Source organism: Nuphar pumila, chromosome 15, assembly GCF_984573655.1.
Source record: "Nuphar pumila chromosome 15, dmNupPumi1.hap1.1, whole genome shotgun sequence".
NCBI classification, from domain to species: Eukaryota; Viridiplantae; Streptophyta; class Magnoliopsida; order Nymphaeales; family Nymphaeaceae; genus Nuphar; species Nuphar pumila.
The window spans coordinates 10,087,875-10,109,234 of NC_143263.1; the positions used below are offsets into that span (position 1 = coordinate 10,087,875).

The 21,360-nt window shown below is 38.8% G+C and overlaps 1 protein-coding gene across 1 annotated transcript; it reads left to right on the forward strand.

Moving 5' to 3' along the window:
• Window positions 1-11,688: 11,688 nt before the first annotated feature.
• Window positions 11,689-15,693, forward strand: LOC149814444 (MDIS1-interacting receptor like kinase 2-like). Its single transcript, XM_089988801.1, has 2 exons — window positions 11,689-13,830; window positions 15,200-15,693. Exons 1-2 carry the CDS (start codon window positions 12,165-12,167, stop codon window positions 15,505-15,507), a joined length of 1,974 nt encoding a protein of 657 aa, XP_089844927.1. The 5' UTR covers window positions 11,689-12,164; the 3' UTR covers window positions 15,508-15,693.
• The last annotated feature ends 5,667 nt before the right edge of the window (window positions 15,694-21,360 follow it).

The following is a 21,360-nucleotide window of genomic DNA, read 5'->3' on the forward strand; positions in this document are numbered from 1 at the left end:
AACCTTGAAAAACCTTTGGTTTTTGAGCATTTTTTTTTGAATTATAGTTTTAAATCACACAACGAAAATACAAAAAGAAGACGGGGTAAGCAAAGGCAAAGACAAAGGCCGCAAGTCTGAGCGAGCCACAAAAGTGATACATACAACAAAACCATATTCCAAAATGTACAATGTCAAATAGTTTCAAAATTATAAAGAAGACAAATACAACATCTCAATAGTCTCTCAAAACAAGAGGAAAAATCTCCTCAAAACCCCAAAAGAAAAAGCCAGGATCAGCAGACTAAGTGTGGGACCCAAGCCTCCAATTGTGCACCGTCGCATCACATCTGAACCTATTCATCACTTGTATCCCCATGAAATGGGGTCAGTACTCTTGCGAGTTGGTGAGATAAAACATCCATACAATACCATTTTAAAGAAAAAATATATAACATGGAAACATGCACATTAACAAGTATATGTGCATGTGTCAGGTAAGTGCACGTGCTACAGGTCTAAGCAACAACGAAAGTAACAAGTGCAACAGGCTACATCAACAAAACAAGAAAACTCAGCAAGGCAGCTACTGAACGAGCAACTAAGGAATAACGAGTACAACAACAATATTAACGTAAGCAAGCAAAACAACTAACAAAGTAAGTTAGTATATGATTGATTAGTACTTATGTTCTTCTGATTACTCATTCGGGTACGCGAATGAACCTCGCATTGGTAATTGATTGCAATCCTCACTACTGCAGTAGTAAAGGTCCTAAAAAAGTAACCTCAACCTCCCTATCTCTGAGTGACTGGAGGTCAAAAAATGCTTCAGCTCCTACAAATGTGTCATAATAACGACTTGTCACTCAGGGCTGTACCATCCACCCTCTCTAAGGTGAACCGTTTTGTGAATGGGGCACGACAGTTTATCTTTATTAGGTTGGTTTGGCAATCACACATCCTTCCGAGGTGTATATGCCTCATGGTCCTCACAGGGTACGCAAACGAGGACTTGACCTGCCCATTCACGTGCTCAGCCTCACACGGCCATAGAAAGAACACATCGTCGGTGAAGGCGATACAATACCATTTTTCATTTTCATTTCTAGAGTATCACAATACATGAGCTCTCTCACGAACATGAGGCCATTGTCCAAAGACTCCAGTAGAGTCGAAAAAACCTCAACAGGTGTTTTGTTAATACCCTATGGTGTTCAAGTCATAACCATCCGTTACATCGAGTGTGTAGTGTGAACATGGTGCATTCTTCAATATATCAAGCACGAGACTAAAGTATAACACTCGAGGTACAAAATGGATAGTACAAGTGTTAGGATGTGCCAACGTGCACATGCGAAGCTATACTACACATAGTTTCATTCTTTCGCGCAAGTATCGAAAACATAAGCAATGGCACTTACGCATACTTATGTAAACACTTACAACACGTGAAAATATGCAAGTGAGTGTATCATTCATCATTCATAAGCAATACAATATTCAACAATGCGTAACTTATCCATGATTGCATATATGTCAAGATAAGACAGTTTTATCGAATACTTTGTGAGGTAAATTCCAAGTAAACACATTTAACACATAGGAAAATTTGCATAGCGTGATCATTCACATAAAGAATTTATGACAACAACACACACAAGTGTTGATGTATGAAATTTTGAATCTTATCATACGTATGAGGATTACATTAGCATTTCTAAAGTTGGTTGCCGCACTTGCGGGAATTAACTATGCAAATTCTTGGGTTTTTGGTGAACGCGGCCAAAAGCTAAAACGAAGGAAAGAGAGAACGCACCGGATGGGCAGCACACTGCTCACTACTATGCTCACCATCTCGCTGCCATGACGGGACAACAAGGAGGTCACGGGGGTTGCTCTGGGCCAACATGCACATTCAGCCGAATGCTGCCTGCCGAATGTGACAAGCAATGGGGCAACCGAGTTGCCAACCAAATGAGGTGCAAACTGCGACCAAGGAGACCAACAACCCACTGAACATGCATAGCATGTGCAAGGTGTCTATTCAGTACTTGCTGGACAGCAAGCACACGGGGCATGAAACGCCCAACTTGCTCTACTTTTTTTTTTTGCTTTATAGGTTGGCGGCAAAGAAGGAGGGGCTGCAGCCGGTTGGCTGAGCTCCTACAGATCTGGTCCAAGTGGGACCAGGCCCAGCTGGGCTCACCCAAACCCTAGTCTGAACCCGGGGTGGTTCAGACCAGGTGGGTGCCGTAAGAGAGGAACCGGCTGGAGGTGTTCCAGCAGGTTGGTGCCCAGACCATAGGCTCTGGTCCTTCGGACCAGACCTTACGTGGTCTGAGCGAACCTAGGTCTGAGCCCAACAAGGCTAAGACCGGGTGCTGCAGCTGGGTGTAGCCCTGTCTAAGGGTTGCAATAGGGCCAGTCAGGCCGCCTGAGGTGCAACCACACCCCGTTGCTGCGCCAAGGTGGGTGCACGACTGGTGCATGCGCCAGGTGGGCTGAGCCGAGCCACCATGGTCAGGTCATTGAGGGACCAGACCCAGCTGAATCAGAGGTGACCCTGGTTTGAACCAAGGGGGTTCAGACCAGGGTTGCAAGCCACAACCTGCGCTCAAGGTATGCGCCAACCTCAAAAACCCGGGTGCAGCCTGCACCTGGTTGCTTTGTTTTGCAAGGAAACCAAAGGGGGTGCCCCAATCGAGTCCCTGCTCGGTTAGGGACACCCTGACAGATCTGAACCCAGGGTGGTTCAGATCAGCCAGGCTGGAGCAGAAGAGAGCCACAACAGGCCCCGGGCTAGGGTGCTGCGGTGGCTCGGTCAAGGGCCCAACAAGAGGGAGAGCATGCATGGCCTGAGTTGACCATCTCTAGGTCAGCCTGGGTCATGGCTGCAGTAGGTGCAGTTGCTGCAACAAGGACCATGGTGACCCAAACGAGAAGGAAATGATGCCTAGGCTGGGCTGCAAGGGAGCCCAGCCTGACCATGCATTCATACACCCGAAACCCATCCGAAATGCGAAAATCTAGAAAAATAGCCAAACCAAAATAACAAAAAGGAAGAAGGAAACTACTGAACAAACCATTTCTCATGTAAAGAAGAGCATGCATAGCTCCTAATCCATCACAAAAACCACTTGCTTAAAATAAATGTAAGTCGGTTTTTGGGGATTCATAGCCAAACCGAAAGCCAAACCTTCAAAAACGATAATGTAGGATAAAGGATCTCACCTTGGGATGGGTTGAGGTAGGAGAAGGCTTGCTTGGGCTGGGGTTCCACCACACACTCACACACACTCACCCTTAGAGAAATTCAGTGGAGGGAGATAGAGAGAAAGAGTGAGAGAGAAAGAGTAGAGAAGGAGAGAAGAGTTTTCTCTCTCCTCCCTTTTCTCGGGCTCTTATAGAGTTGAGAGGGAGATGAAGGGATGAAGATTGGAGGGTGAGATGGAGGGCTCTCCAAGCTCACACCCCACCTAAAACCCTCATCCTATGACTTTGAAAAGGCCCCTTCCTTAAATGCTGACAACTTCCCTTTCAAGAGTACCAACTACTCTCCTTAAAATCCTCCTAAATTTTGGGGCTCATGTCTTTGCTTTTTTGACTTTTCAAAATCACCCTTTTTTTTTAATCAATATTTTTTTTTGAAGTAGCATGGGCTGAACCCATGCTAACGTTGGCGTCATGCCAACCACTTCTTAAATTCCCAAAAACCAAACCCCTTTTCAAAATTTTAGAAAACCTCCCATTGATTTTGTAAAATTCTGTTTTGACTCTTTTCAAAAACCTCATCATTTTTCATTTCATTTTTCTTTTTGAAGTTATGCTTTTAACCTTTGAATGTATCATTTCTAATTTGTTATTTTTTTTTTGAAATCACACTTAAGGTTTAAATGAATTTCCTAAGTTCCTATTATTCACAAACATTTGAAAAAAGAAAAACTCTTTTAATAAAATCAAATATTAAAAAATTCAAGGTTCTAAAATCAATTGAATATATATATATATATATATATATATATATATATATATATATATATATGTGTGTGTGTGTGTGTGTGTGTGTGTGTGTGTGCGCGCGCGCGAAAATCCTCGTAACCATACAAAATTATTTATCTCCGAATTCACATAATGAATTAAAGTTTTCTCAGAAAAATCGCGGGTCTTACAATATGTATGATGCCAAATGAAACATGCCAAATTGTTTTTTAGGTTTTTTATTTTTTTTTTAAATTCTGACCATACAGATGTCATGTATGTACTTGATTTTATAGTGATCAGCAATTGAAGCATTCGATTCTGACACATGGGTGGGTTTTATAATGTTCTAAAAATAAACGTTCCAGTAGAGGTTCCAAATAATTTTTTTTTATTAAAAACACATGATCAAGGTGTGGATTGCCAATAAATCTACTATACCCAACACATTTATGGGGTCAAAACAACGAAAAAGCAAAACAAACTATTTAGCATGTTCATTTAGCATTGATGTATATATATATATATATATGTGTGTGTGTGTGTGTGTGTGTATGTTTCATGTAAAACGAATCAAGCTAAGTCGAGCTTGCCATATTCATGCTCGACTCATTTTACCTAAGCCAAACGGCTCATAGCCCAGCTCACCGAGCTTAAATTTTGAGCAAAGCCGAGCTAAACAATGAGCTTCTCGTCTTGTATACAAGCTGCTAGGACCACAATCTAGTCATTATTAATTTCTTTTTCATTACATGACAAAACTGCACCTAGAATGCCTTAACCAACAAAGTAAAACTGTAGGAGCACTCCCTTAACCCCAAGGAGTCTCCTGCTTCACTTTGTGGAAGGAATCATTCACATAAAGACTGGAACTCTGAGTAGGAGGAAACCTTCTTATCGCTGAGCCTGTTTGCTAGATGAGCTAACACAGAGTCAATATAGCCTCTCTGTTTGCTTAGCGCAGCACCAGACCACATGGTTGATCTACTAATCCCAGGTCGACTTACGATATCACCTAATCTTGCTTTTGGTTTGGGCACCCATACAAAATATGTTTTTTTTTTTTTAAATTTTACTCGTAGGAATTACTGCCCCAGGCAAGGAGACCTAGCCATGCTGGCTGAGCCTGCTGTACTAGGGTCTCTATCCATGTTGGCGTAAAACTCTGAGGGCTTACCCCTTGACCCCAGAGAGTCACCAAGCTTCAGCTTACGCGGGGGTGATGCCCATGAGATTTGAACCTAGACTGTTCATCTAACAGTCTAGGCCCCATTCCACTACACCAAACTCCTTGGGTCTCAAAATATGTGGTTTTACAAACATAAACTCAAACATGTGCTTACCTATTATTGAAAAGTACATTGAGATTCATAAATCTTTTGGAGTGTGATTCAGGTCAAAGGTTAGTGCAGCCCAAAACAGCATGGATGTATTCTTTTTATCTTAGATGGGCCCCACAAGTTTTTTATAGTCTAGATAATGAGATCTAGATAAAAAAAAATTAAACGGCTGAAATCAATCCGAAAACCATGTGTTTGGGAGGCCTTTCCTTCTATGAATGGACAGTGTTAGAGGCAACACTAATGGATTATGGTCAGATATGCCTATGACATGATACACTCAATCTGTTGAGAGCGTATCATGTCAGACGCAGCTCTTACAGTAATATGCCTCAGATACCGTTCATCCACAATCTATTCTGATATTTTTTGTAAAATTTTGAAGCTACAAACATCGTTTTTTTCATAAAAAACACATGATCTAGGTGTAGATTCTTAGTAAAATAATCATGCTCAACACATTTATGAGGTCGGAACCGCATAAAAAGCACTGGAGAAGCCTGAAAACCCCATTTAGCACACAGTTTAGCACTAAATGGGTTTAACACCGACGCATTTTCCTATATATATATATATATATATATATAAAAGGAAAAAGAAAAAGAAAAAGAAAAAGAAAAAGAAAAAGAGAGAATGAAGCATAGTTTCATACTTTTATTTGGCTTAGGAATGAAACATCATAATCCATATGATAAGATGAGATCTGCTGTCAGATTGCATGGTCCAAAATTTTACTTCTGCTGAGCACTCTAAATGAAGTAGGCAGTAATATGATATTGTCATAGGATGCTCATGCTAGTATGGATTCTGATTAGATATTCTATTTATCCAAAACTGTTTAGTTTGGTGTTTCTATGTTCACAGGATGCACCAATGCAGGATTCAAACGCCCCCTAAAGCGCATGGTGAAGAGGGGTTAAGATATTTGGAGCTCCATCAGCTTCCATTCCCACTCAATAAACCAGGTTTACCTGATCAAAAGTCACAATATAGACGTTTCTTCAAATTTGCATTTTAACTCAAATTATTAGAGATTTACTGGCGCATTGTTTATTGCACAATGGTATAAAACTCATGAGTCATACTATGAAACTTTGGGAGAGGGTGATTGAGTCTAGGTTGAGGAAGGTTGTCATGATATCGGAGAATCAATTTGGTTTTATGCCTGGAAGATCAACTATGGAAGCTATACATCTTCTTAGACAACTTATTGAAAGATATAGAGAGAGGAACAAAGATTTGCATATGGTTTTTATTGATTTAGAGAAGGCATACGATAGAGTACCTAGGGACGTTCTCTGGTGGACAATGATGAAGAAAGGTGTTTCTCTCAAGTACATTAGTATAATTAAAGATATGTATGAAGGAGTAGTAACCAATGTCCGCACTTGTGGAGGGGTGACAACCAATTTTCCGATAACGGTTGGGTTACATCAAGGATCTGCTTTAAGCCCTTTCCTATTTGCGATAGTGATGGATGAGCTTACGAGATCAATTCAAGAAAATGTACCGTGGTGTATGTTGTTTGCTGATGATATTGTTTTGATTGATGAGTCTAGAGCTGGGGTTAATGCTAAGTTAGAATTATGGAGACAGACATTGGAAGCTAGAGGTTTTAAGTTGAGTAAGAGTAAGACTGAATATATGGAATGTCGGTTTAGTAAGCAACGAAGTAGTGATGGGAGTGTAGTGAAGCTTGGTGAGCAAGATATACCGGTGAATGATTATTTCAAATATTTGGGATCCATCATTCAAAAGTATGGAGAAATTGATGGAGATGTAAATCATAGGATAAAGGTTGGGTGGATGAAATGGAAAAGTGCTACTGGAGTGCTGTGCGATCGTAGAATGCCATTGCGGTTGAAGGGAAAGTTTTATAGGACGACTATTAGACCCGCTTTACTATATGGTACGGAATGTTGGGCTGCCAAGAGACATCATATTCAAAAAATGAGTGTAGCTGAGATGCGGATGCTTAGATGGATGTGTGGAAATACAATAAAAGATAAGATTCGGAACGAAGAGATACGTAAGAAGGTAGGTGTTGCACCCATTGAAAATAAGATGCGAGAGAATCGTTTACGGTGGTTTGGACATATTCGGCGAAGGCCTAATGATGCTCCAGTTAGAAGGTTGGAGAAATGGGAAAATATATTAGTTAAAAGAGGTCGGGGTAGGCCTAGGAAGACTTGGATGGAGATGATAGGAAAGGATATGAATGCTTTGAACCTCACCGAGGACATGGCGTTGGATAGAAATGATTGGAGGAAAAGGATTCATGTGGAAGACCCAAAATGAATTTCTTTTTTGGTTCATATCGCTGACCCCAATTGTTTTGGGATGAAGGCGTAGTTGTTGTTGTTTGTTGTTGTTGTATTGTTTATTGCACAAGTGAAAACTAAATTTTCTAGTGCTAGGCCATAAAAACCGTGTTTTACTGACGAGTTCAAATTTGCGCTAGTAAAAGTATATTTTTACTTGCTCATCTCCAATTTGTACTGCTTAAAATGTATTTTTACTGGTGCATCTCAAATTTGCATCAATAAAGCCATTTTTATATACCAGATTCGCGGGGGGCAACCTCCCTTTTCCTTTTCGTTCCCTCTTAAGAAAACCCATCGGACCCCGCTCTTGATTCTCCTGTATCGTCTTCTCTGTCACTCTTGCTTAAGCCCCCTTCTCTCTCTCTCTCTCTCTCTCTCTCTCTCTCTCTCTACTGAACCTTGCATCCTCCCACGCCAGAATCGCATCTCCTCCCCCACCCGCGTCAAGTGCATCCGTTGCTCTCTCTCTCTCTCTAGGGTTACTCCCAAAACTCTTAAAAAAACATAACCCCTTGACTGAGAAAGTGAAGTTGGGGTTCTGATTTCACAGGGGTTCTGTTAAAAAAGTGAGAACCCCTTGGGGGTTTTGGGTTTGCTAAATCGGGTTAGTGCTTGGGATCTTTTAAGGGAAAATGGAGTTAGGGTTTCCTAAATCAAAAATATTTTTTAGGGGTTTTGCATTTTAATCTGATTTTTTTAATGAATGATGCAAAAAATTAAATCCCTTAAATTGTCTTTTTATATCTTGGGTAGGAATACGATGGAAAAAGGGAAAATGAAGTATGATAAGAAGGGAAAATGGATTCGGCCGGTAGAGTCTCATTGATTTATAATGCTCAATATCAAGTTTATTTTAAGTTTATGATTGGCCTTCGTCTCAAACATAGAAGCCCATGGACAATTAGGTATTATTCTAGTTTCCTTCTTGGGATTACATATTTGTGTCTAGGATCAAGCAGTTTTCATGTTTCTTAATTTTGTTGGTGGTTTTTTTCATTGATTCTTATGGGCGTACTCAAACAAGTTCTTTGATTTTGTACCAATTCTTTATTTATTGGCTATTTGTTATTCTTTTCATACTATTGATTAAATATTTTATAGATGTTGATCCAATCAGCAGGGTAAAGGCTGGGTGGTCCAAGCTCATCTCTCTCTCTCTCTCTCTGTATATATATATATATATATATATATATATATATATATATATATATATATATATATATATATATATATATATATATATATATATATATATATATATATATATATATATATATATATATTTTTTTTCTTTTTTAATTTGGTAAAGACAATACCACATTCTTTTTTAATTTGGTAATTAAAAACTTTTATCTCCTTGTGTCGTATTTTTCAGAAAATCTATAATTTTTTTTCTTTAAGAAAAATATGAGATTTATATTGATTGAAAGTAGCGCACACAAAGAAAGAGTGATGAGGAATCACTCTTCATAAGAACAAGCTAAATTTGATCAGAACATTTATACACAGAAAGCAATCCCAGACTTTGAAAAAAAAACCAATTTCAATTTGAAAGCCACTTTAAGTTCCCATTTAATACGATTTTCAACTTGCATGACTGAACGAAAATCTTCTTTGAAGTCCCTATTATTCCTTACAATCCAAATGCATCACCATGTAATGAACAACTAACATCTCCAAGCAAAGCTCAATTTCTTACCTTTTTTTCTTTATAAGTTGAGCAATAAGTAATTAATTGCCTTAAACTTTTCAGCCTACCTAGCTCATTGGATGAAAAATGTCACATACCATTGAATAACAAAATAGATGCACAATATTATCCTCACTACACATACATAAGATACATCTACTTAAGGTGAAATCCTTTCTTCTTTAAATTTTGATCTGCCAAGGAATCAACCATCCCGTGAGTGAACGTCTTATCGTGCCTAGATGTTGTAATCGGATGATCTAAGAGCCGATTTCTAAACTAAACATGTAAATCACGTCTGTAAGGTAAGTTAAATGAAAAGCAACAAAAAAAACAAATAAATGAAAAAGAAAACTCATTTGTAGGTAATGTCGGCATGAGCAAATACTACAACAATATATATATATATATATATATATATATATATATATATATATATATATATATATATATATATATATATATATATATATATATATATAAAGAGAGAGAGAGAGAGTATGTGTGTAATATTGAGAATATACATGAATAATATTGAGAATGTGCATCGAGAATCTTGTTAAATTTTGAAAAACTTTACTTCTTTACTAACATTTTCAAAACTAATAAGAATTAATCAATTTGTTTTTTATAAAATACAATATTACATTGATTATAACTATAAAATTACTATAAAGTAGGTCATATTTTTATATAAATGAGTGCATAATCAGCTTATTTTAATCAGGTAACGCTGGGATAGATATGCCACAGTGGCATGACATTTTTAGTGTGATAAGTCAGACACAATTATATGCTGAGACAACTTTAATAGGTATATACCAACAATACTTTCATATTTTTAGTTAATTAATAAAAAATATTCTTAAACTTTAAAATATCAAAAATTTATTAGTTTTTATTGTTTAAAAGATTAGAAAGATATGTATCCTCGTGTCTTATTTTTCACATGTCGAACTCCAGTTGTTTATCACATTGCATCCACGTTAATTACTATGACATAAATTTTAGGTGATATTAGAAACCCTCACATAGGGTGAAAGAGGATAAGGTCAGGGGCACCCCTATCTGTAGTACCTCAGAAGTCCTTTTGATGCTGTTCGTTCTTGTGATGGACGGCATCCCAAACACCACGGCACTTAGACTGGTCGCACAACATTTTTCAGAGCAATTGATGTCCTAAGTGGATGGTAATGCTCTGTTTGGCAAGTCTTCAATGGTTTGGCTTTAATAGTGCAGTTGATGGTGGTTGAGCTCCATTAAAAGTCTTCAATGGTTTGGCTTGGTCAAGGTCAACTAGGAAGTTGTAAGCCACAAGTTCACGTATGGACCCAAATTAATAAAGTACAAGAGGGACTGCTGAGTGGCTCGTATGGACCCACATGATGGTCCAAATGGATCTGCACCACCCACCAATGCTTCCCCAACTATTTATACTCTCACTCACAGATCGAGTGAGAAGGGGTTCTTGGACTGCTGAGTGGCTCAGTCATGGGGAGAGTGAAATTGTTCACTCTTGTAGTTTTCTTTATGCAATATTGGACTCTCTTGCTGTCCAAAGACGTGGGTCGTCCACAACAACTGCGAGCCCAAGCTGAAGCACTTATCAATTTCAGGGACAGTCTCAAGTCTCACCATCCCAACCTGAATTCATGGTCCCTGCACATCAACTCTACCAATAGTGACCCATGTGGTAATTGGTTCGGTATAGTCTGCGATGATAATGGAAGGAGCGTCGTCCAGATCGATCTTTCAAACACAACTCTGACGGGTACGCTCCATTCCATTAACTTCTCAGCCTTCTTGACTCTCACAGCCTTCAATCTCAGCAGCAACAACCTTTCCGGATCGATTCCAGAGGGGATTGGCAGCCTCTCCAGTCTCTCCTACCTCGACTTGTCTAATAACCACTTCTCTGGTGTCCTGCCACATTCTCTTGCCAACCTCACCCACATTTCTATGCTCCGAATGGCTCACAACATGATTGGTGGAGAGTTGCTTCCCAACTTTTTCACCATCTGGAAAAATCTCACTGTCCTTAAACTAAGTGGCAATCAAATCACTGGAACAATCCCTGAGGAGATAGGAAAAGTCAAGAACCTGCAAAAACTAGATCTCTCTAACAACTTCCTCGTAGGTTCCATCCCTACTTTGATAGGAGAACTTTCAAATCTCACCATTCTATACCTTTTGGGAAACAACTTGACCGGGTTCATCCCACCTATAATAGGAAACCTCAATACCCTCACTGATTTACAATTGTCTGATAACCTTTTTACCGGTACAATACCCGCTTCTATAGGAAAATTGTCCAATCTTCAGATATTATACCTTTCTCACAACCATTTGACTGGACCCATCCCTCCAGAAATAGGAAACTTGAAGCGTCTCACTGATTTAGAGTTATATAGTAATTCTCTTTCTGGTCTAATACCTGCCTCTATAGGAAACTTATCCAATCTTGTGACTTTGTACTTTTATTACAACAATTTGATTGGACGCATCCCTCCAGAAATAAGAAACTTGAAGCGTCTCACTGATTTAGAGTTATCTAGTAACTCTCTTACTGGTCTAATACCTGCCTCTATAGGAAACTTATCCAATCTTGTGACTTTGTACTTTGATGAAAACAATTTGACTGGACCCATCCCTCCAGAAATAGGAAACTTGAAGCGTCTCACTAATTTAGGGTTATCTACTAACTCTCTTACTGGTCTAATACCTGCCTCTATAGGAAATTTGTCCAATCTTGAGAATTTGTATCTCGATAAAAACAATTTGACTGGACCCATCCCCATTGAAATAGGAAACCTTTTGAACCTTCAAATTCTTCAATTAAATAATAATCATATGTCAGGATCCATACCAGCAGAAATCTGCAATGGTGGGCGGCTATATAGATTTGTTGCTTTGGACAACAAGTTTTCTGGGCTTGGACCGAGTGGATTAACAAATTGCAAAAGCTTATGGAGGTTGAGATTGAATGGGAACCAAATCAGGTATAACATAACAGAAGCTTTTGGAGCTCTTCCAAGCCTAGCATATGTTGATTTGAATGACAACCAATTCTTTGGTGAGCTGTCATCAGATTGGGGAGGATGTCACAATCTCACACACTTGGATATCTCTAGCAATCATTTAACTGGTATCATTCCATCATCAATTGTGCATATGGCACAGCTACAGGAGCTACAACTTTCTTCCAATTTTTTGAATGGTGAAATTCCTGCACAAGTAGGTGCATTGAAATCGCTATCTAAGTTGAACTTGAGCAACAACCGATTTTCTGGGAGAATACCACCTGAGATAGGAAGGTTAGTCATGCTACAATTGCTTGATTTGTCAATGAATAATCTTAGTGGAGACATACCACAACAACTTGGAAGTTGTGCCATATTAATCAGTGTGAATCTGAGTCACAATGAGTTAAGTGGAACAATTCCATTTCAAATTGGGAATCTAGCATCTCTACAAATTTCATTAGACCTTAGCGGGAATGCACTTAGTGGACAAATACCCGCACAGTTGGGGAAACTAAGAAACCTGATGAACTTCAACCTCTCTCATAATAGACTCGCAGGTGTAATTCCCTCATCTTTGGATGGAATGGTCAGTTTGACCTCAATTGATCTCTCGTATAATGACCTCGAAGGTCCTCTACCAAGCAACAAAGCGTTCTTGCAGGCTCCACCAGAGGCATTTGAAGGAAACCATGGTCTATGTGGAGAAGCCAAACAAGGCTTACATCCTTGCAAGTCTTTCATAGACATGAATGATCGAAAGAAAACAAGATTTCTTCGAGTGCTCAAGATAGTTCTTTTTTCTGTTGCAAGTGTACTTGTGCTTGTTAGCATTTGGATTTATGCCAAATGTTGTAGATCTCATATTAAGAAAGAAGGAAGCTACCCAAGAGAGAATAATGATGAGGGCTTGTTTTCCATATGGAGTTATGATAGAAGACTTGTTTATGAGGATATCATAAAGGCCACAGAGAATTTCGAGGACAAGTATATCATTGGAAGAGGAGGGTTTGGGACGGTTTACAGGGCAAACCTTAAAACAGGTCAAACTTTGGCTGTTAAGAAAGTTGATCAATCTGAAGGAGATGATATGATCAATCATGAAAGTTTCATAAATGAGATCAGAACATTATTGGAAATTCGTCATCGGAGTATAGTAAAGTTACATGGATTCTGTTGGCATGTTAAAAACATGTTTTTGGTATACGAGTATGTTGAAAGGGGAAGCTTGGCAAGCATGTTATGTTGTGATGAACGAGCTGTCGAATTAGACTGGGCTAAGAGGGTGAATATTATAAAAAATGTTGCCCATGCCTTAGCCTACATGCACCATGATCACTTGGAACCAATCGTCCATCGTGACATCTCCAGCAACAACATTCTGCTCCACTCAGATTTTGAACCTTGCATCTCTGATTTTGGAATTGCAAGGCTGCTGAAGACTGACACATCTCACAGGACCAGGCCTGCAGGAACCTATGGCTACATTGCACCAGGTATGTATTTCAATATTATTTATTTACTTCAGCAAGGCTGATTAAAAAACACGTCCTATCACCGATTACACATACGCTAGACTTGGAAGGTGGAATCCACTATGCTTTAATTTTTGATCCGTTAGTAACTTGTTTCAAAGAATCAACCACCTTGTTGTGAGTGAACGTCTTATTGAAAGAGCGTTATCCCAACGAGCCTTATCTGGTAACATGGGGGACCGAGCATATTGTAACACGAAGCCATCATAAATTCTCCATTATTAGACTGCTTAGGAGCTCACAGGACCTTGCTTGTTACTCACCATCTAGTATAGAGCTTCATAATTATCTTGAAGAATAATATCCTCAAACCATAGGTCTTAACAAAAAGATGTATGCCCCCCCATTGCCTATTTTAAGCGGGATCGCCTATAGGAAATCATCAAGTAATTTAATCCAACCCTTCCAGACTCCCGAACTACTACTCTTTTTGTTGTTGGGCCCCACAACTTGGTATATGTAAGGGTGTCAACGGGTCGGGTTTGGTTTGGACCCAGGTGGAACCAGACTTGGACTAGATTTTCAGGTATGGTAACAGGTCCAAACCCAACGGGTCTAATCAGGTCTACTATAAGAGAAACCATACTTGAACATGATATGAACTAAATGATATTTTTTTTATCATTTTTACATTGAAAATTTGCAGATCTTAATCGGAACTTGGGTTAGGCCCGGGTTTGGTATAAAATTTCATAAACTATACTTGGGTCCATGTATTAGACCCGAATCTTAATTAGGTCTTCTTATTTGTCACTATACCCGGACCCTATAGCGTTTGATCCACGTCGGGTCTGAGTAAACCCGACCCGTTGACACCCCTAGGTATATGGGAAAGATGGAGGGTGCTCAGGCATCACAAATGTGCAGTGCCCCCCCAACCCCCGCCTCCTTTTATGGAAGGGGGCAACCACTGCATGGCTCCCCTCGGTAAGTCAGAGCACTGGATCTGCTCACACAGACTAAGAAAGGGAGCAGATCCCGTGATTGGGCCCAAGTATTTTGTCTAGAAAATCGATATTAATGTAGCAATTTTTTGCGTTTTACAAAGAAAATCGCTAACGCTGGTAGCAACTTTCTGTGTTTGCATTTTACACAGAAGATTGCATTTACATTAGTGATTTTCTGTGTTTTGTGTGTCGGGCCTGATCACCGAACCACACGCCTCGACTAAACATGGTTCTAACCATTTAGCATTTGCATGTAACAACAGCTGCAGGGTTTAAAACCCATGTTTTCATACTGATAGCCATCATCAAAATGTAATTAAAGCAAAAGTAATATGATAAGAATGTATTTATTCATTAATCAAAGATGATGTTTGCTTTTGCAGAGATCGCATATACCATGCGCATAACGGAGAAATGTGATGTCTACAGCTTTGGGGTGGTGGCACTTGAGGTCTTAATGGGACAACATCCGGGAGAACTCATATCATCCATATTAAATCAACAAGAATTAAGGGTTGGAGATATTTTGGATCAGCGCATTTTGCCCCCAGTGGGTGAAGTTGCAGAGAAAGTGACCCATGCAGCAACACTCGCGCTCATGTGCATACAAGTGAATCCAAAGACTCGGCCCACTATGCGTGATGTTTCACAGCAACTTTCTGCGAAAAGTCTGCCACTACTACCTGCATGAGAGCCTTCATTTTCAATAAACTTGTGAACCAACTGTCCCAGTTCATGCACATGTAGTTCCATTCTATTGCAAGTTTGAAAAACACTATTGCACAATACCATTGGGGTAGCCTGTTTTGTACTTAGTGTTGGACATTGATCTTGCACTGTCCATATCGATCTATCATAGATATTTCTTTTGGAGTACTTCACACTTTTCAAATACTATTATAGCAATCAACTCATATATGGGTAAATGAGCCAAGCTTGGCCTATTGAAACAGCATAGCTTTTAGACAGCGCTATGATGAATTGGTCGTCTCAAGATGAAAGTGCTGGCAAATGAGCCAAGCTTAGGTATGCAAATGGGTCGGATCCAAGATGGGTTTTTTTGTAATTTATGGCTGTTCCAATCTGAATTCGATTTGAATCTCCATGTATTTAGATATTCTGGATCCAAATCGTTTGCATCCCTACAAGCTTGGAATATTTATGTTATAGCCTAGCTCCAGTTCGTCATTAGCCAAGCGAAGACACCTCAGCTCTAGCTCGTGATGAGCCAAGCCAAGGTAAGCCATGAGCATATCCCTACATGTACATGGAAGACAGTGAATGTGATGTGCACTGTATTTTACGTTTCTCGATCCCTCACCTTCAGAGCTTTCTGACTCCTCGTTTTCCTCTTGAATCGGGCTGATCAGCCATTGCCTTTTGCTCTGCTTTTCTGTTTTTGGTTTTGTTTCTTTGGCTTTCGGGCCTGTTCTTCGGTGTTCTTGGGCTCAACTATGTTGACTTTTTATCTTTAATGTCGATGCTTGTTTTTGGCTCTCTCTCTCTCTCATCCTTCAAATTGGGTCGCCACTTATCTTACATGCTCTTATCACTGAAAGTTGAGCTCCACACCGTTTTGCAAATGGAGTTCAGGCTTTATCTTTTTTTTTTTTGGGGGGGGGGGGGCATGCGAACTAGAACACAAGTTTCTATGGCGAAAGTGAAAGTTTCTTGACAGTTTGACCCTCAATGTGCCTTCTATTTTGAAGGCAAATATTATTAAAAATAAGAATTATCAATTGGAGCATCATTTACCTCAGATTGCCAGCTTCCACACCCTCTCTCTCTCTCTCTTTCTGAAAAACAACCATGGTTGCCGGCCTCTTCTATTCAAACGCACCGGCAACCATGGCTGACGACTCTCATTTCAAATACGATGGCTCTCAAAAAACAGAAAGACAACAAGAAAAAAGAAAACAGGGAGAGGGTTTACCTCCGGTGGCCATCGGCGGAATTCCGACAACTTCCTCCCTCTCCCTTGCTCTTTCAAACTCTCTCTTAATCTCATTGTTCAGTAAGACAGGGAAACTCACCATGAGGGCTCACTCATGGTGGGTGAGGATAAGACTCACCCTCCCCATAATGGGGGATGCGATTTAACCTCATCCCCCTACAGATGAATCTATGGAGAGCATGGCATCTTTTTGGGTCCTCAGTTTTCTGTCGTAGGAGGCTAGACTACCTCGTATCCTACATGATATGTCTTGAATCTCTGCAGAGTTTGAATTGATTTTGTACTAAACAATTAGGAGATTCTCTCGATCGTGGACCACTCCCTGTGGGAGTTTGCAGATTCTTTTAATTGATGAGGCTAATAGAATATATGGCATAATAGATACCTCATTGGATTAGTTGAATCAGAGTTAGAAACCTATGAGTGTACCTTCAGGACAAGAAAAGAAAAATAAAAGATCAAGAATGAAATCATTGCAATATTTCAATTTATGCATGAATTGTTATTACATTGGCATGATGCATTATAACATACACTATAGGAAAAATGTTAATTAGCGACAAAAATTTATGACAGAAATAAACCATCACAAATTTGTGATGGACTAGCTAGAGAAAATGAGTCATCCCTAAAATTGGAATTAGGGACGAACTTAGCGACGGAACAATTCTGTCTCAAAATCCATCACTAATTAGTGGTAGAAAAATTCTGTCTCAAACTAATGTATTACACATACATCATATGTATGTAATTTGAAGTAAACACCAAGTTACAATCATTATGAATCTAAGTCTCTCTCTCTCTATATATATATAATGTGTGTGTGATGCAAACGTACAAATATTGAGAATATCCATGAACAATATTGTTAAGTTTTGAAAAACTTTACTTCTTTACTAACATTATCATAACTAATAACAATTTATAAACTTTGTATTTTTATAAAATATAATATTACATTGATTATAACTATAAAGTTGGTCATATTTTATATAATCGAGTGCATAATCAGCTTACTTCTAATCAGGTATTAAGTATCATAAATAAAGTATTTAAAATAGAAGGGGGGTGCATGAAGTAGAGAGTGATCTGGTTTTGGCATACTCAATTGCTTTAATTAGGTGGTAGAATCAGATTTAATCTTGAAGTATAAATCCAATTAAATAGATTCGCATTCTTAACACAATTTTAACAGATTCTTGAACATTCAAAAAGTAAGAAGAGAAAATGCAGCCATATATTTGGGGTAGCATGAATGAACAAGGAGTGATAACAAAAAGAGACAAGGGATCATGACTTGACCTCCTTAAGCCAAACTTAATTATTGACTTGAAAAGCCATTTGAGCCAATTGTCGATCTCTGTCAAAATCGATCCTCTCTTTCCATTATCCTGTGACCATTTTTTTTCTTATTTCACTTGAGCTGGTGTCAGGCTTTATAGCAATGTATATCGTATAGGACCTAATGGTCTGGTCAACTTCTCCAAAGCCAGTGCTGAAATTTCTCTCCATAGGGACAACTCATTTGGTTGGTATTTTCATGTGAGCCCCTATGACAGTGAAACTTTATTGCATATACGAGTGGGGTTCGAACTTACAATATCATATCACATGGTGACTTGCACAAACTGCTCCTACCAGATGATTGGAGCCCCCGTCGGAAACTTATTTTGGAATTTGAATCAAGCCTTGGTTGTTAAGGATATGGAAGTCTTACATTTTTTACATGGGATTAAAACTATTTTTCGATGTCTCACAACCTCATGGTTTCTCAAAAGAAATTTATATTATAATAGTGGGAACACCCCTGTCTACATCTCCCACTCTTTTAGTAGGTGCTCTCTATAGGGCTGGACAATGGGCCAAGGTAATTGGACAGATTTGTTAATACCCCCTCCCCCCCTCTCTCTCTCATATTTTACCTTATGCTGTTAATAAAGTCAGCTAAGTCTATGCAAACTCAGATCACTGGAACAATCCTCCAAGAGATAATTAAATGCAAGCTCCTTTAAATGTCTTCTTCAATGGTTTGGCTTGGTCTGGGTCTGGGTCTGGGTCTTGGTCATTTAATGGTTCTTTTGTTTCTTTGTGCAAAGTCGTCTTTAATCAACTTCGTGTCTGTACCCAAATACTTGAATTGAGCTCGGAATCTAGTCAGTAAAACATAATTGAATGCCTAAAAGTTTAAATGCATACCTGCATGTAATATAAATTATATTACAAAGACGATATGTTTTTCTTTTCCTCCGCTTTACATCATGTCCTTCCGATATTATATTTGTGCCAACTTCTATGATCATGCATATGATGGACCCACATGATGGTCCTATTGGATATGCACCACCCACCAATGAATTGACTCCCTTGCCTCCCCCAACCCCAACTATTTAAATTCTCACTCACTGAGAGAGAGAGAGAGAGAGAGAGAGAGAGAGAGAGAGAGAGAGAGAGAGAGAGAGCTTGGTTTAATTGGTGGCACTCAAATAACTATGAAATCATATTTTATGGTAAAAAACTTGGTTTGCCACTCAAAACAAAGTAAAAAATCTGTTCTCGGTCTATGAATCCCAGGTCGACTTACGATATCACCTAATCTTGCTTTTGGTTTGGGCACCCATACAAAATATGTTTTTTTTTTTAAAATTTTACTCGTAGGAACTGCCCCAGGCATGGAGACCTAACCATGCTGGCTGAGCCTGCTGTACTAGGGTCTCTATCCATGTCGGCATAAAACTCTGAGGGCTTACCCCTTGACCCCAGAGAGTCACCAAGCTTCAGCTTAGGCGGGGTGATGCCCATGAGATTTGAACCTAGACTGTCCATCTAACAGTCTAGGCCCCATTCCACTACACCAAACTCCTTGCGTCTCAAAATATGTGGTTTTACAAACATAAACTCAAACATGTGCTTACCTAATATTGAAAAGTACATTGAGATTCATAAATCTTTTGGAGTGTGATTCAGGTCAAAGGTTAGTGCAGCCCAAAACAGCATGGATGTATTCTTTTTATCTTAGATGGGCCCCACAAGTTTTCTATAGTCTAGACGATGAGATCTAGATAAAAAAAAATAAACGGCTGAAATCAATCCGAAAACCATGTGTTTGGGAGGCCTTTCCTTCTATGAATGGGGAGAGTGTTACTCTTGCTTAGGCCCCCTTCTCTCTCTCTCTCTCTCTCTCTCTCTCTCTCTCTACTCAACCTTGGATCCATCGACGCCAGAATCGCAGCTCCTCCCCACCTGCGTCAAGTGTATCCGTTGCTTTCTCTCTCTAGGGTTACTCCCAAAACTCTTAAAAAAACATAACCCCTTGACTGAGAAAGGGAAGTTGGGGTTCTGATTTCACAGGGGTTCTGTTAAAAAAATCAGAACCCCTTAGGGCTTTTGGGTTTGCTAAATCGGGTTAGTGTTTGGGATCTTTTAGGAGAAAATGGAGTTAGGGTTTCCTAAATCAAAATTATTTTTTAGGGGTTTTGCATTTTAATCTGATTTTTTGAATGAATGATGCAAAAAATTAAATCCCTTAAATTGTCTTTTTATATCTTGGGTAGGAATATGATGGAAAAGGGAAAATGAAGTATGATAAGAAGGGAAAATGGATTCTGCCCGTAGAGTCTCATTGATTTATAATGCTCAATATCAAGTTAATTTTAAGTTTATGATTGGCCTTCGTCTTAAACATAGAAGCCCATGGACAATTAGGTATTATTCTAGTTTCCTTCTTGGGATTACATATTTGTGTCTAGGATCAAGCAGTTTTCATGTTTCTTAATTTTGTTGGTGGTTTTTTTCATTGATTCTTATGGGCGTACTCAAACAAGTTCTTTGATTTTGTACCAGTTCTTTATTTATTGGCTATTTGTTATTCTTTTCATACTATTGATTAAATATTTTATAGATGTTGGTCCAATCGGCAGGGTAAAGGCTGGGTGGTCCAAGCTCTCTCTCTCTCTCTCTCCTTGTAAATATATATATACCATGACCAGTAAAGACAATACCACATTATTTTTTAATTTGGTAATTAAAAACTTCTATCTCCTTGTGTCTTATTTTTCAGAAAATCTATATTTTTTTTTCAAGAAAAATATCAGGTTTATATTGATTGAAAGTAGCGCATACAAAGAAAGAGTGATGAGGAATCACTCTTCATAAGAACAAGCTAAATTTGATCAGAACATTTATACACAGAAAGCAATCCCAGACTTTGAAAAAAAATCAATTTCAAATTGAAAGCCACTTTAAGTTCAGATTTAATACGATTTTCAACTTGCATGACTGAACAAAAATTTTCTTTGAAGTCCCTATTATTCCTTACAATCCAAATGCATCACATTGTAATGAACAACTAACATCTCCAAGCAAAGCTCAATTTCTTACATTTTTTTTCTTTATAAGTTGAGCAATAAGTAATTAACTGCCTTGAACTTTTCAGCCTACCTAGTTCATTGGATGGAAAATGTCACATACCATTGAATAACAAAATAGATGCACAATATTATCCTCACTACACATACATAAGATACATCTACTTAAGGTAAAATCCTCTCTTCTTTAAATTTTGATCTGCCAAAGAATGAACTATCCCGTGAG

What these genes read in the sequence shown, in the direction of transcription:
- LOC149814444 (XM_089988801.1), top strand. Translation starts at nt 12,165, where the DNA reads ATGTCAGGATCCATACCAGCAGAAATCTGCAATGGTGGGCGGCTATAT. An exon ending in CTATGGCTACATTGCACCAG is followed by an intron (nt 13,831 to 15,199) that starts GTATGTATTTCA and finishes TTGCTTTTGCAG; the next exon opens with AGATCGCATATACCATGCGC.